This window comes from Bactrocera tryoni, chromosome 4 (genome assembly GCF_016617805.1).
Source record: "Bactrocera tryoni isolate S06 chromosome 4, CSIRO_BtryS06_freeze2, whole genome shotgun sequence".
Lineage (NCBI taxonomy): Eukaryota > Metazoa > Arthropoda > Insecta > Diptera > Tephritidae > Bactrocera > Bactrocera tryoni.
Window position 1 is genome coordinate 44915896 of NC_052502.1, and position 16548 is coordinate 44932443.

The 16548-nt window shown below is 33.6% G+C and overlaps 1 protein-coding gene across 6 annotated transcripts in view; it reads right to left on the minus strand.

Moving 5' to 3' along the window:
• Positions 1 to 16073, minus strand: part of LOC120775624 (stromal interaction molecule homolog) — a 33202-nt gene extending 17129 nt beyond the window's left edge. For 2 of the 6 annotated variants that reach the window (XM_040105876.1, XM_040105873.1), the window contains exons 1-9: positions 15914 to 16072; positions 10014 to 10564; positions 7844 to 8007; positions 7589 to 7708; positions 7402 to 7514; positions 3838 to 3953; positions 3590 to 3762; positions 1974 to 2553; positions 1843 to 1890 (exon numbers count right to left, since the gene is read on the minus strand). In XM_040105876.1, the coding sequence (XP_039961810.1) occupies positions 1843 to 1890; positions 1974 to 2553; positions 3590 to 3762; positions 3838 to 3953; positions 7402 to 7514; positions 7589 to 7708; positions 7844 to 8007; positions 10014 to 10383 (1684 nt within the window). In that variant the 5' untranslated portion in view covers positions 10384 to 10564; positions 15914 to 16072. Of the gene's footprint in view, positions 1 to 1842; positions 1891 to 1973; positions 2554 to 3589; positions 3763 to 3837; positions 3954 to 7401; positions 7515 to 7588; positions 7709 to 7843; positions 8008 to 10013; positions 10565 to 10694; positions 11088 to 15913 lie in introns of those variants that run through there. The other 4 variants (XM_040105877.1, XM_040105878.1, XM_040105875.1 and 1 more) reach the window with 4 other exon arrangements.
• Between the last annotated feature and the right edge of the window lie 475 nt (positions 16074 to 16548).

Sequence of the window (16548 nt, forward strand, 5' to 3'; positions counted from 1 at the left end):
TTCGGCATTTTTTAAGTGACTCAAATTGTTGTTTGACAGAAATTAAAAAAAAAATTGCATATGGAAACATTTACATATATGTATTAGTGAAAACGGCATATGAGTGATAGAATTCACTTGTTTCCTTATAATTTCAGTTTTGTGTTTGTTGTTTTTTTCACTATTGCCTCTGTATTAATTTCAAGTTGAAAATATTGTATCGTCTTGAAAGTAAAATGCAAAAAATATATAAATATATACATATGTACGTGAAATACATTTATTGCCAGTGCTTCCTTTTTTAGAAAACTTAATAAAAACTAATAACACATTTTTTAATCAGCTGTTTTTAGATTTCAGTAAATAACAATAATACAAAATCTCAAATTTTCATATTAAAATCACACTTTTCAAAGAATTTGGAATAATATGAATCACTTTTTATTAACTTCTACCAAAATTTTAAAAATTATTATTTTACAATATAGTTTTTCATACCCAAATCGAAGGAATATCTTTTCCAAGTACATTGAAGTATTTTCGGAATTATGTGTAGGTTCTTTTGTTCATTCTAGATGAACGATGAATATTTCTGAGATTTTTTTAAGTTCTCAAATTACTATTTGCAAATTATGCAAATAATAACGAAAAAGTAGATTGAAATTTAACGAAATGCAGACGAATGTTTGATTTATACATCTAGAGCCGAATTTCAAGGACATTTTTGAGACGAGAAACTTGAAAACATGCTAAAACCAAAAACTTAGAAGAGGGAGCACTTAATATGCAACTAAATACTGCAACATTTTTCTTTATTGGCGTAGACACCGCTTACGCCGTTTTAACAAAATTAGTAACAAAAAATAAAAATAATTACAAAAATAAGCAAAAGTCTTCAAAAAAAATTTTTGTTAACTAGAATTTTAATTCTTGATTAAAGAAAAAAGTTTTGCTGCAATCAAAATTTTTTGTATTACAAATTTTTTACTCGAAAAATTGACACACTCCTGCCTTTTGCTTCATATAATAAATGCTTTAAAACTGCTCAAATACATTTTTTAAATAAACTTTTATATAAAAACAACTATTTATTTAAAATAGTGGCTTTATAAAAAATATATGTATGTACTATATGTATATACCTAAGCTATATTTTATATAAACGCTAACTTAAGCCCAATATCTGCCTATTTATTATCATTAACTCCATATGGTATACTGTCATTGCTGCTGCTAGCTTTTCCATCAAATTGAGCAACTAACTACTATGCTTATTATTAAATAACTTTTTCTCTTAAGGCACTACTCTTTTCACTAGCACTAACCTCTACTAGCGCTATATTCTTTCTCTGACTTATCTAGCACCAAACTACAGCTTTTTAGGCTTAAATAACTAAATGAGGCATTTTATGACAAAAACAATTTAACCAAAAAGTACAAGCTAATGTGAAAAAATCTCATATATATATATATATGTATATACTTTATATGTAAAATTGTTCGCTAGTTTACGTTGTGAAACACGCTTGCCGCTATGCTTCGAGATTAAGTTAATGTGGCAAATCTAATGGCGCTCATAATATTGCTTAATGTGTATATTTGTTGGATATACGCTTACTCTATAGCGCTCGTATGTGCAAAATCCACTAATTTACATATGGACTGTAGGCGTATGTGTGTTTTAGATATTGCGCTGCCAATTCAATTTTTGGAAAATATTCATGTATGTAGACTTCTTTTGCTTTGCTTTTGAGCTACATACATGTTTCTTTATTGTTTTTTTGCTTGTGTGATGAAGTGCCACGCCTCATCAGCTGCATCATTCAGTCGAGAACAAATTGAAGTGGTCAAAATTGGGCTTACCTTGCACAGATTCATCGTCTAAATCATCGCTGCTGCTCGTTATGCGGCCTAAAATATCATGAAATTTAATTAAAATTATTCCGAAGCAATTTCGTATAATGTGCACGCATAAGATTTGCTCTAAAAATTACCTCGTGAACCCTTATTGGAGCTAACACTGCTACCGCCATTGCGATTGTATAACACATTCTCCAGATACTGTAAACCATTATTGTTGACAATATTAAAGCCCAGACAATTCTCAATTTGTTTCCAACGATGCAGACGTTCTTGCAACTCGTTCGTCACCTCGCTGAGCGAATTGCGCGCCTCCACAATGGAGCGATCGACATCGTCAATACTTTTGCCATGCGTCGACACGAATGCACCAACTAAGCTTGAACGTTTCTTACGCAACTTCTCACAGGCTTCCCGCGCTGATTGCAATTGCTTTTCGGCTGAAACACGTTTCTTCAAATGATTCTTGCTTTCCAATTCGTAGGTGTATTGCAGCCAGGATTGTAGTTGTGGTGGCGGTGTCCAGCAGTTATCCACCAATTCGATTTCGGCGCGTGACAGTTCAGTACGTAATATTTCGATTTCCTTTTTCAACTTTTGCACCTCCAGATCAGAGCTGGATGATGAAAGTGTGGGAGCCTCTTTAAGTCGACGTTCCAAATCCATTTTCTCGGTAGCAACATTTTCTTGCTCCATGCGCGCACGTTCCAATTCCTGTAGAGAGGGGGAAAACAGCAGAAATTTAGAGAACATTGAGCTTAAATTTTTATAGAATGAGTCTTAACCTCAAAGTATTCAATTTGTAAGAGAAAAATTTATAAGAAGTGAATTGAATTAATACTTAAAAAGTAATAATTAAATAATATTAGTCGTTAATTGACATTTACACAACTGATGTGGATTGTAATCGATTATGAATACGATTTTTTAATAATTTCAGCCATCGAAGCTCGCAATAAGGCTTTTGAAAAATTAATTATTGCTAAACAACACGCAATTTGGTAACAACTATTTACTATTACAGTCACTAAATAATTATAATAATTAAAGTATTAACACATTAGTCGTACAATTTCGGTTAAATATTGGCAAGTTACCGATATTTTATATGAATGCGCCTAATTGTATGCACCATTCAATTTTTTGTTTCGAAATATTAAAAAAAAAATATTTCTACCGTGAAATTACTAAATCGGTTTTTTTCTCACAATTGGATTTATTCAGCTTTATGCCCAAGCTGGTTTTCTTTTCGCAGAATGCTGCCCTCTAACCTGAAAAGCTTGCACAATTTTCTGCCTTTTTTACAGTTTAAGGGTCTGATGCGTATTTTTCGATTTTGATAGTTATTTTTTTAAATCAAGTTTTACTACTAATTATAATGAATCGATCAGTTTTGTTAAGTTTAATAATGGATATTGCAAATGTTGGTTGGCATTTTTTCTTCTTTTGTCATGTAAAAAATGGAACATTTATATAATGTTGCCATATATTGAGCCAACATTTTCAACGAGAAAAGAAAATGCTATTAGCTTAATATAAAAACTAGGTTTCGAAAAAGTTTTGCCTACATTTAGGCAGTTATAGCGAAATACAATAATAATCTAGGGACTGAGAAACAGACAAAATTTTGGCGCACGGCTGCAAGAAGAAACAGTTAAACTTAATCCTCCAATATTGAGTTTAAACCCCTAATCGAAACAACGATTCCCTTCGCATGCTTATGATCGCCAATATATGTATGATTACGCACCTTTTGCATCTCTTGTAAACTCTGCTCGGCGCGCTGCAACCCCTCCATGTCTTGAGCCATACGTCGTAAATGTCTTTTAGCATTCTTATTCTGTTGATATGCATACCAACAACCAATAATTGCACTGAGTAATAGCGTCACTAAAATGTAATCCTTCCAGCGTGTGCCGGTCTCTGCAAAAGCATACAAGTTGAATAAATAAATGTTAGTGTTATTGATAGAAAAATGTTTTTATATGTTTGGCATACCACGCGGCGGTCCGAATAGCACAACGTCCATCGCCTTGAGCGCAATTTTCTGCTTATGAATGGGATCCTTTATGCCCAGCACATTGCCCACATAGTGCATATTATTTACTGCCAATCTGTAAATAAAGCGAAAGGCAACGAAACGTTCAGCGTGTCAGAATACACTAAATTGCGAGAAGTTTATAGTCAAATTATTATTATTTTTTTTTTTAGTGAAATGAGCAGATTTGAAGGCCAAACTTACGAATAGTAAAGCTTTTTTAATTTTCTATTTTTGTTTTTATATTCCGTTTTTGTTGCTTTTCGCTCACTGCCGCTTTGCGAATAATGCTACATAAACTGCAAAAACGTTAACTGTAAGTTTATTAACTTCACACAAAAATAATTCCAATGATTCAGCATGCTATCCACTTACACATTCGCAGATACATTTAAACATATGTCGGTTTGTATATATTTATAAACAAAAATCTATTTGGTTTCGCACAATAACCCATTAAGTGGGCGCCCACTTTTTCACTGTGCATGCCTCGGTAGTTGTTGGTTTAATTGCATGTTCCAACCAATACTACTACACCATTGTCACAAAGTTGCACATACATATGTACGTACACGAAATACAAAAATTAAGCTTACAAAAAAGTCTCACCGCTATATAATTGCCGCTTTTTTATTGTTATTAGTGAAAAATCATTGCCTCCTCGTTGCTTACCTTTATTATTCTATGACAATTTGATGCCTTTTATTATTGCCGTTATATTTGTGGCGTTCCAATTGTGGAACACCCGACAATCACTCCCCCATTAGTTCCCCCTAGTGGCTTATTTTTAGTTATTTTTTTATTTTGTGGGTATACATATTTAATTTGAAAGTTGCAAAAAAGTTTACAATCTACACTATATATGTATTTTCGAATATTATTCTAGAGTTCTAGTGGTCCTAATGTTGTTGAAATAATGGGCAATGTTATTTTAATTTTAATGTAATGGTATCTTATAATTAATTTTTTTTCATATAAGGTAATTAATCGTATGCCGTAACTAATATATTTTTCTATATTATATAAATATTTGTTGACATATGTATTATTTTTATTTTTTCATGTTATATTTTTCATATTAGATAATAATCGTAATTATCTTTTTTTTCAAATTTGGTAATTAATATCAAACAGTATATTCTAACAGAGTAGCCATTCCGGCTGCTGCAGCGTGTAACTTCAAAAATATTGAATTTTTTCTTTTAGCATCTTACTGCGCATATTTAAAGTATGTAGAAATATACTTTTCTTTTAGGTTGTCATACTAGGTATGTGTTTTCTTTTAATAAAAAAACTTATTTTTGAAAAATCATGAATTATTTTAATATTATAAAGTTTTTCTGCATATAAATTATTCTATTACAAGTTAACGTCAACAATACAAATATTAAATCGTATCAAATTAGGCTCAAGTGATTTTCCCACAGACCAAATTAAGCTCAAACCTTTATTAGCTATTTGAGTTAAAGATGAAATAGATAAGCGCAAAATATTAATTGGCGTTGTCATGCGCAGATAGTTAAAATGACAATTATTTACAAATTTGTAATAATTTAATGGAGTTTTCTATAATACATCAAGATTGAAATTCAAGAAAAAGTCAAAGAAGTCTCTATATTCAAATCAAAGAAATTATACTCAATAAAACAACTGTTCATTCATCATTTAATTTTCTAAAAACAACAATAAAAACTTCATTATAAATTATGTCATATTTTTGCTGATAAACGCTTAATAAAAACGGATGACTTCTAATCAGCCTATTTTAACATATAAATAGCATTTATATAGACAGAGCAACTTAGGCATGCAAATAAGATTAAGATTATTAAAATCGTAATCGCTTTTTATGCTGCGAGCAAAATTCATTTGAATTCGTAATAAAGCATGAATTTGTTAGATTTTGTCTGAAACGTTATAACCGTATGAACTAATGCAAGTGAAATGGGAATAATAATTCATAACAATTTCGTAACCTGATATGTAATTTAGTAGAACTTTATATTGAGCTATATGGTTTTACTGTTTAATGTCATAAACCACATGAGTATAAGAAACATAAATTAATTTTTGAAGCAGTAGGCTAGTGGGTTGAGTGAGTGACTACTACGAAGAGGATCGTTTCGTCAGATTGAACAAAGTTTGAAACTAATGTTTTAATGTCAAACACGCTTAAGGAAGAAGTAACAGAAAACGTTTAAAAAAAATCGATTTTTTATTGTATTGATCGATAGGTATATGCTCTAAGAAAAGTATTACAAAATTCCAAAAGCATCTGCTTTTCTCTAAGCCATGTTTTCCAAATTGCTGTAAGCCATTGCGGAAGAAGTAATAAACCGATTTCTCTATTTAGACTTTATTTAAAAAGGCATACAAAACTACTGCAGTTAGAATAAGGACTTAAAGAAAATTTTATTTTTATTAGTATGTAGCATTTTTAATGCGAAAAAAGCGAACATTTTTGCTAAAAAGGCCAATTTTTTGAACCCTTAGTTTTATGGTTAATGTTCGAATTTCCTGATGATCGTAGCCTAAAAAAAAACGCACTCGAGTGAAATAATGTTTGATTTTATGACCAATTCTGATGTCAGTAGAAACACGACTTACGATAACCTCCTAAAATAAATTAACTCTTTTTTTTAATTTTTTTTATTCTTTAAACTTTGTTCTAAATATGGAAAATAGCAGTTATCACTTTAAATCGCCGCCCAAAATTATTAAATAAAAAAATTATCAGAAAACGATGGGGGGGTTAAGATTTTATTATTATTTGAATATTTTTTTTTTTTGGTTTTTTATTTCCGGATAATTTCCAGCCGAGTTAACACCGCAAAGCGTTTTTTTCTCAAGACGTTCGAATAAAAGTACTCAATCCATATTTAAGAAATAAATTCGCAAAAAGTCTTTTTTACGTTACCCTCCCTCAAGTAGGCAATGAAAAATCTGCCAGTATATTTCCGACACAAAAAATCGTCTCAGAGAATCCATTAGTTATGCTAATATATAATTAATGCCACTAAACTGTTGCTACGCGCAAACAATAATATAATATGTTATTATACATACATATGTGTGTATGTGTGCATATAAATTTATAATATAATTTTTTTATATAAATAATGCAATCTCTCCGCCGTTACTTGATAGGCATAACAACTTTGTGGAAGAATGAGCAATGTTTGCAATAATTTCTTTTCTTTTTATTAAAAATTCTGCCTAAACAAAAAGTGTGACGTGCTGGAAAAAAACTGCCACGGAAATTTCGCAAGTTCGTGCGCTTTTTACAGACAGACAGATTTTTTTTAATTTTGATTTTTTATTGTTAAAAGTTTTGTATGTATGTAGGTGAGTGCAAATTTGGCATACTTCCCTCTTTATTAGCTACAAATTTGAGTATGATTTATAGTGCATATTTGCTTAGCAATTTTTTTTATTTAAGTGCTATTTTATTTGGATTTTTTTGTTTGCCTTTTTTCTGCATTTAAAATACTTTTGAACTCGTAAAAAAAAATCAAATGGCTTACCTTGGCAATGTAGCACCGGTCACTTTATGCAAACGAAATAGTTCGACATATTGTGGTAGTTGCACTGATTGCGCCAACCAGTCTGAAGTTTGCTCCATGGTCCAGTTATGCACCTGAAAAATATACAAAATAATAACAGTATAATTAGAATTAATGTAAGAAACTTTTCGTTAAAGGAGCAACCAACCTCCGAACGTAGCCACGCCTCCCACAGTTCCTTCACGGAAATGTGCATATCATCGTTAAAATGGAACGCTTTCTGACGTTTCTCATAACCGGAGTCGTATTTGAGTTCTTCGCGTAAAAACTAAAGAAACCAACGAGATTGTTATGGGTACAATACAGCACAGAAGTTAAGCCAATTAGTTACAGAACTTATTACCAATGACCATAGTGTAATAATAAAAGAGTTTTTTTCAGCTTTCGTTTTTTGTTTACTTACGTCGTCCGATTCGCTCAAATCGATATTGCCATTGTCGTCATCATCGAGCTGACGATGCAGCGTACGTATAGCCTCCATACCCAAACGATCCTGCACATTGCCACTATAACAATCCAAATCGTCTGCATGGCAAGCACCATCCGCCGAACCACTGCCCAGTGAACCTGTGTCATTTTGTATGGATAAAAATACAAAAAAATGGGGAAATATTAATAAAATTATAGTGTGACATGCTCATTCCAAGTGGGATATTTTTACGCAAGTCCAATAACTTGCAAACACACAGGCACGCACACATAATTAGAATCAAGCACACATGTGCGTGTGTGAATACACACATAATAATAATTAAATGCAGAGAGATAAATATTTATTGTATCAAAGCCTGGCGAAGGCAAATAATTGAGATAGTGCCGTTTGGCAGCCAGTTGGCAGAAAACACAAGACACTGTTGGAATTTTACAAGCTTGCGCGCATCTTTAGCAAATAATAAAAAAGCCAACGCTTAATTGTGATATTTCGCGTATATGTACAAATGTGTGTTAATAATGTTATTTTTGTTTGTTTGCTTGCTCCTTTTATTTGCCGACAAGTGCGTAAGCAAATCATAAATAAGAATTTGGCTTATTCAAATTGTTGCAGATAAGCAAAAAAAGGAGCGCGGGAGTCACCTGCGGTTAAGCAGTATTAATTTCCTTTGGTAAAATTTTTGCTTGTAGGTGTGCGTATGGGTGTGTAGCAGCGATAATTAGCAATAGTTGGGTTGTTCGTACGTTAATAGAAAGTAGGTTCGATGCGTTGTGGTTTCAAAAGCGAACAGATTTTTGTTCAGCATTTTTCTAACAAACCATAAAAAATAGGTTGGAACATAAGTGCGTTATATTGTAGATGTTGACCCGACCAGCGTGCACTGGTGACAAAAAAAAACTTATTGCTTCCACGCCTTTAACAAGAAAAATGGCCTGGCCACAACCGTTATCAAAAATATATATTTCTATTACTTTTAATGATCGCTATTTTTATCGAAACGTAGTTTGGCAATTAATTGACACTAAAGCCTGCTATCTCAATTAATGATGCATTGTGTGATGGGAGTGCACATTTGTTTATGCTTTATTGAAGTCAGATTTTTTTGTAATTACTTTGCAAAGTAAGGTGGGGACAAATTTCAAGTCATTATCAGTGATTGATACGCGCAAAATTTAATATTTCCGTTATTATAATTAAATATAAAAATATTAAATAAAAATTAAAAAAAATTTTAGAATTTTTATTTTTTTTACATTTATTTTTAATTATTTTTACACAAAATTTTTATTACTTAAATTTGAATTGCACTTTTCAAAAACATCCAAAAATTTTTCCAATAACCTTTTTCTAACACTTTATCTTTGATTTTTTATACCGGTTATCACTTCCACTTTTATTTCCATTATTTAATAGAAAAGTCCAATAATTGACTGCAGCATATTTATATAGAGCATACAAAAGCTGTTTCGAAGGTTTCAGTTCCATTTTAAAATGTCATTTGATCGGGGAAGTTTCTTATATATCACGCACAGGTGGCATGCCAGAACATCAGGCAGTAAGAAAAGGGCGCAACTCAAAACAAAAATTATAAAAACTAAACTGTTGCGTCAATCGCAGCAATTTATCGGTAAAAATCGTTTGGCTTATGCATTTCGCACCTTAAAGGTTATATTTATAATTAAATCAGTTTCATGAATCAAAGCAAGATATTATTGGATTTACTTTTTCTTGTTTTTGCAAATGCATGTAATTAATCTTTAACGAGCTAATTCTTTTGAGCATTACGTCACATTTACCGGATTATCATTTTTTTTTGGGAAATAATTAATCGATGTAAATGATAAAATATAGTGCTGTCAAAATTTGAAGCACTTTGTGAAGGCATGCTGCCGCTTTAAAAATAACTTGAAAAAGGAAATTAAAACAAAAGCATGAGTAAAAAAAATTAAATACGTACAGAGCTACATTCACAACTTTCAACTTTCGCATTAGTAACTAAGTACAGCACATTCACTCATTGTGACTGTGTGTATATGCAAAAATATTGTTTCTTAGTAGATAAGATCAAGCCGATCAACAAATTCGTCATTCACTTCCGACATTTACATTAGCGTATGCATGTATGTTTGTGTGTACTTACTGAATTCATTGCTGACAGCCTGCGACATTGCTTCGCTTAGCAGATTATACGAATTGCGATGCTCCATGTGGCCACTGCCAGACGGCGATGGATGGTATAAAGCGTGTGTGGCAGCCGTTGGCGCTGCGGGCGCCGGCACAACGCTGTTACTGCCGCCACCACCGCCAGTGCCGCCTTGATGATGCGCCGCCGTGGGAAGATGATGCTGTTGCTGTTGTTGGTGTTGATGCTGCTGCTGCTCGGCATTGTAGCGATTGGCGGCTATTGTGCCCATAGTGTCGCTGGGTGGGCCGCCACTTTCGACTACATGACATTTTTGCGACGTCACTGCCAAGAAGAGCAGCGCATAGAGCAACAGTTTGCGTTGCATGGTGTATCGTACGCTGCCGCTAGGTGTGCAGTTCAAGTGTATTATGGGTGTTTGCTTGTGAGTTGTGTGTTATTTTGCGCAAACAACAACGACAACAACAACAACTTCGGCAAACAAATATTGATAACAATAAATATTTGAATAGAATGCTAATTTAATGGAACGAGATGACAACGTCTACCTGTAAAGATAAAGAAAAATACAAATAAAATATATACATACATATGTATTTTAGATAGTACTTGTAAAGACAATTAAAAAATTGCAATAAAATTGAAATTTTGCTAAATGACAAATAGGCTGACACTGACTCCGTACATTTGGCGACCAGTTGACCTTTATGCCGTTGGTCGTTCGCCGTGCTCTGACTTGTGTTGCGCGTGATTTTGTTTGTTTCTCCTGCTAACAGCAGCTTAGAGCGTGCTTTAATAGCGTAGACTTGCACTGAATGCTATAACGCTATAAGCAGCGCGCGTTCGCCTGCTGTTAGTTTGAAGTTCACAAAAACAAAAATATCCACAAATTATTGCATTTATTCAGATGCAATATTTGCTTGTTTTTTAATGCGTGAAGTTCAAATCCGAAAACACATAATTGAACAAAAAAGCACAAAGAAAATCCATAAAACTGATTTAAACCACAAATTGTTCCGTATTCACTCGGCGGCGAACGTTCGACTGTCTTGTTTGTTATCTGCTGACTGACGGTGTACTGCGAGCAGCCGGTACGTCGTCGTATATGCACGCGCACGAATATTGCAAGAAACACAGAGAAGATACAAACAAAATTAATTTCCAAAGATACCTGTACTTATTCCAATATTTACACACTTTTGCATGTATTACACATTTATATTAAATACATACATATGTATGTATATATGACTGTGTACAAACAGTTGCTTACAATATTCGTAACCCAAAAGTGAGTGCAAGCATACAATAGTTTGTATGTAAGTTTAATTTGTTTTATATATGAACAAGCTATAACAATTGATACGAGTATGAATTTGGAGAATTCGAGCTGCCGCTATTGACGAAGCGTTCGTGCTTGAGCGCTAGAAAAAGCTAAGCTCTGAATATATGTGCATATGTAAATGTATTCGGAATCGACATCTCATGAGTTGCCAAGTACACGCTTCAAACAACAGTTTTCAAAGCAATCAATCCCCCTCTGTAAAAGCCCCCACCTTATTTATGTAAACGTTAAGCGCAAATTCTCAAAGAGAGCTTTGCATTTACATATATACACATACAAATATATATATCTTTATATATATAAATGGGATTTAGGTATGTATGTATGCGTGTATATATGCATTATTTACATATATTAATTAGGCAGTCGAACTTAAATTGTAACGAAACATTGTTTCGTGATTTTCGTATTCAAAAATTATGAATACTACAATTATTCATTATTAATACATATGTATGTATGTACATATATGGTTGTTGTATATAATATAATTTTAAAGTATGAACAAAGAAATACCCATACAATTATACAAAACAGTTTAACATAAAAATATAATTTTAAAAATGCATCAGATGCTGCAGGAATTTTACCGGTTTTTTATTTCGCAAATACATTTATTATAACTTATCGATAAAAGGAGCACATGACATGCGAAAAGTGGGAATACCCGAGCTTTCAATTAGAGGAGTAAATTACAGAAGGATTTTTTATGTTTGAGATATTATATGAATCATTCATTCATTCAAATATGGAACTTTATAACTGAATTCAAACTTGAAATCAATGGAAGTAAAGAATTTCCAATTTAGTTGTGTCTTACGTACTATAAATCACCTTATATCACAGAATTTGCAGCATTGGAAACCTAGCACTAGATAAATCATATATATGTAGAAAGATCGAATTCATTTTGAATTCGTAAACCGCATGGTCGCGGTGAAGTTAAGATGGAAAGGTTCAGAAAAGTTGTCATCGGCCTCATCCAACAGTAGGCCCAGCAAACGTGCTGAGAGAGGAGTTCAATATGTTCCTTAACTGGGAGAATGCGGGTTTCACTGTGCAGATGTTCAATGGGAGACATCAAGAGGCACCCCGTTGTAGTCCGGAGTGTAGAATTCTAACATGTCTGTAGCTTTCTCGTCTGCGTTTCACTGCATCCATGCAAACATATTAGTGCGGACCGGCCAGCCGATTGCCTTGTATGTTGCCAGCAACGTTTCTTTAGCTTTTTCCCCATGTGCTGCCGGCTATCGCGGTCGTGTGAGGAGTGAAGGAGCACAAGCTGTCGAATGTCACACCTAAAATCTTAGGGCTTTTGACAGTCGGGATTTCAACGCCATCGACAGCAATATTATGATCAAGGAGAGTGTTAGGTTACGTGCAGCGAGGAAGCGATTCCATTCCCGACGTCATTATCGTGCAATCATCGGCGTATGAGGTGGTTCTCTGACCCTCTGGTTGTTGAGAGAGTTTCGAGATGTTGAAGAGATGTCGACCACTCAGGTAGTTCATATGTAGTCTACCTTTTCAACCCTCGCTGGGTTGTTTTTAGTTGAGACCATGAACTATTACCTTGGGTTTCGAAGGTTTCAGTAGTGGGACCACTCTTCCTATCACATCCGAGTTTTTGAAGAGTGATCAGCGACAGGTTGAGGACCTTGTTGAGGAAGCTTACTCCCGTCGAGGTGCTTTAGCATCAGCATATTAATTCTATGAGGGTCAATGGATTTGGACGATTTTGCCTTATTGACAACACTCAGAACCTCCTCATCGGTGAAGAAAAGTGGTTTGCAATCTTTTAGCATTTTGCGCAGCCGACAGGTAACTCGTCGTTTGGCTTTGTCTACCGAGAGGTACAGTGTAAATTGCCGGCTAAAATAGCTCGGGTTCGAAGAGGCATAGCCATTAAATTGGACAGACAAAGCATTGACAGTAGTCTAAAGTTTACTCACACCGGTTGCAAGACTTCATTATTCTATTCATTTTGCCCACTTGTGTTAACTTGCTATTTGCCGAATCTCCAAATTGAGATCCTTTATTTGGGGATCATTGAGATCAGCATGACGTAAGGTGTCGAGCTCTCCTGCAGGGCTGAAGCGAGCGATAGCATCTGCGATCACCTTGCGGAATTGACGTTCGCCAACGGTTACGTCCGTAGAAAAGTGGTAGCGTGTTAAAGGTGCTCTAGGTAAATTCTGTGATGCATAAGCTTTATTAAAGTTAACGAAGGTATGGTTGTTCACAGAATTAAGACGGGAGGTTTTTTGATCGAAATAACTATGGACAGATGGTCTGATACGAAAGTTAGCGTAGGTCGCCAGGTTATGCTAAAAAAAAATTCTTCCGGGCCGAGTGGACTCAATGCCAGCATGAGTCATGAGGAAACGGAGCAACCCTGCTGCAAGACGTTGCTCCAGTGATGAAAAACTTAATCAAAAACTTACCGACTGTTGTGAGAATTGGTGCCTATTGATCATAAATACAGTTATAAATCGGCAAGGTGCCAATTTCAAATTTGTGAGACGGTTAATATCAGTTCTACTCTAGGTCAGAAAGATCTCCGAATCGGATATAAATTCCTATCCATTCAGCTTACGTGAGCTGAGACAAACATTATTGTTAATATATGTACATACTTAATAGAGCACATTAATTCCTGTGTTGTCGCAAAGTGGAAAAATACAAATACCGATATTCATTAGCAAATTTAAAAAACGTAAAAAAATATTTTCTGTGGAAGTATCTACGTTAATAGTTGTAATAGAATCAAACATCAATCAATTAATACATAATATAAATTGTACATATTTTTGCTAAAGTGATATTTTCACATATTTACATACATATGTATGTATGTATGTATGTAGTGTCTACATATAATTTAACCGCCAAAGCACTCATCATGATTTGCTGCTTCGAAAACAAAACACAAAAAAAGTATTTCCAAGGCGATAAAAAACGCAAAATTCAAAGTAAACACAAAATTTGAATTCTATTTTTTCACACTTATTCCAATGTTATCACTCCTCAAAGCTACGAATGCTTACCAATGCTGACTGCTGCTTTTCGACTGCTGTTTGCGGTTAAAAAAAAACAAACAACATAAAACAAAAAGAAGCAATCGGAATACCAACCAACCATAGCCAATTGAGGATTAACATAGTGTGGTTAGAGAACACGTCATTATTTGCTTATACAATTGGCGAAAAACTCAAATTAAAAGAATGGATAAGCAGCTATATTGGGCAATGCATAAATTTATAGCAGCAACAGTACATATAAGTACATATACACTTTTACAAATTTGCACCCACTTTCGAAGTTCAAACTCATATTTAAATGTATCGTTCTTGAATACATTGTTATAACGGTATACAATTTTGCGTGGTTACTTTCTAAATTTACGTTTTATCGTCTCGCTAAAATGTTAATAGAAAATTTCCTAAATGTGTTAGTTTTAGACATTTATGTATGTATATTTTACTACGACATAACATATTAAACGTAATACTTCAACCAACAACATGAAAACATGATATACATATACCATATGCGTATTTTTATATGTTAACAAATATCTAAACTTGTTAACTTCAGGGGAGAGATGCAGAGGAGGTCATGTCGAAAAGGGTTAAGTGCCAATTGACTGGCGGCATTATTTGCTAGATACGTAAATGTTTTGTATGTACATACGTCTACACACGCAAACAAATATTTATATGAAAATATTCACGTTAGAAATGCCATAACTGGAACTTGAACCTGACCATCAATACGTATTGAGTCAAGTTTCCGTTTTTAACTTTTTCCTCGGTTTTTTTTTTTTTATAAATAAATAAATTCGGGCCCTACTAGAATGGAATAAAAACATTATTCAAAATAATATATGGAGATATTAAAACTGTCAAGATTAAATTATATATCTGTTCTTGTTGCCTCCCAATAAAACTGTAATAACTGACTTATACACAGCTCAGCGATATAAAGTAGACGGGTGCGGATGAATTGTTACAAATAATAAAACAGATTAGCCGTCCAATGCATTATCACTTTTAAGCTTTTTCTTTAAATGCTATCACTCAATCAACGTCTTGATATGCATATTGTATAGATTTGCAACACATCAGTCTGGAATCTGTAAACAAATGCATTTTTGCATTGGTTTGGATAGTAATTCCTTTTTTTTTAATATGTATACATTGATCACTGTTTGCATGTAGATCATTCACAGTCTCCGATGCCTCGCTTACACCACACACATATGCCTTTAATTATTTATTGCTTCTTTTCGGCTACTTCATTGTACGGCATCGTTGCATCTTGTATCATTATACAAGCGGCTAGGCAATAATTAAACAACACAAATCACACGCTGCTGCCACTGCCACTGCCAATGCTATTGTCATGTGTACGCCAGCGCTGGCTAGCTAGCCGTTTGTGTCAACGCTAGCGCTGGCATTTACCTTCGTCGTCACTAGCTGGCTAACTCGTCATTTTGTAAAACTTCTGATTTTCTTACAATATTAATTTTTAACACTTTTTAACTCTTTACCAAGGGCACATCCTTTTGTACTTCTCCTACCAACGTAAAACACAATCAATTTTTAAGTAATTTTCCACTTTTTATTACGAATTCTGTCCTATAAAAGGTCTATGATCAAGAAATTAAATATTTTCCGTTTTCTTCCCGTTCAACTAAATAATGACACGAACGAATAAGTTTTCAAGCTCACGTTTGGGTGCATGTGTGAAAAGATTGTGATCGTTGCCATACCAAGGCAAATATAAAATCAACTTTATTTCTTTTTTCCACAAAATATTACACATAATTAATATCCTCCATAACAATGCATAATAACCTATCTAAATAAACCTCATTCACTAAAAAATGTTTCAAAAAATTTACATAATTGAATAAAACGCTAAAACCTAGAAATCTATTTGGGCGATACTTGCGCTATTCAGTTTTTGATCTGGTGGCTCTCAATCAGCTGACGAACGTAATTGGAGTACGATTAGCAAATGAAAACAAAAACGGCGAAAACGAATGGGGTGATAAGATAGCTGATGGGGTAATAGGGTTGCCGAAACTCTAAATAAATTTCCCAATTAATATTCTATTTAATTTCGATGAATATAAAAAAAAAAAAATCATTTTAGAAAATTACTTTTATGAATGATTACAGT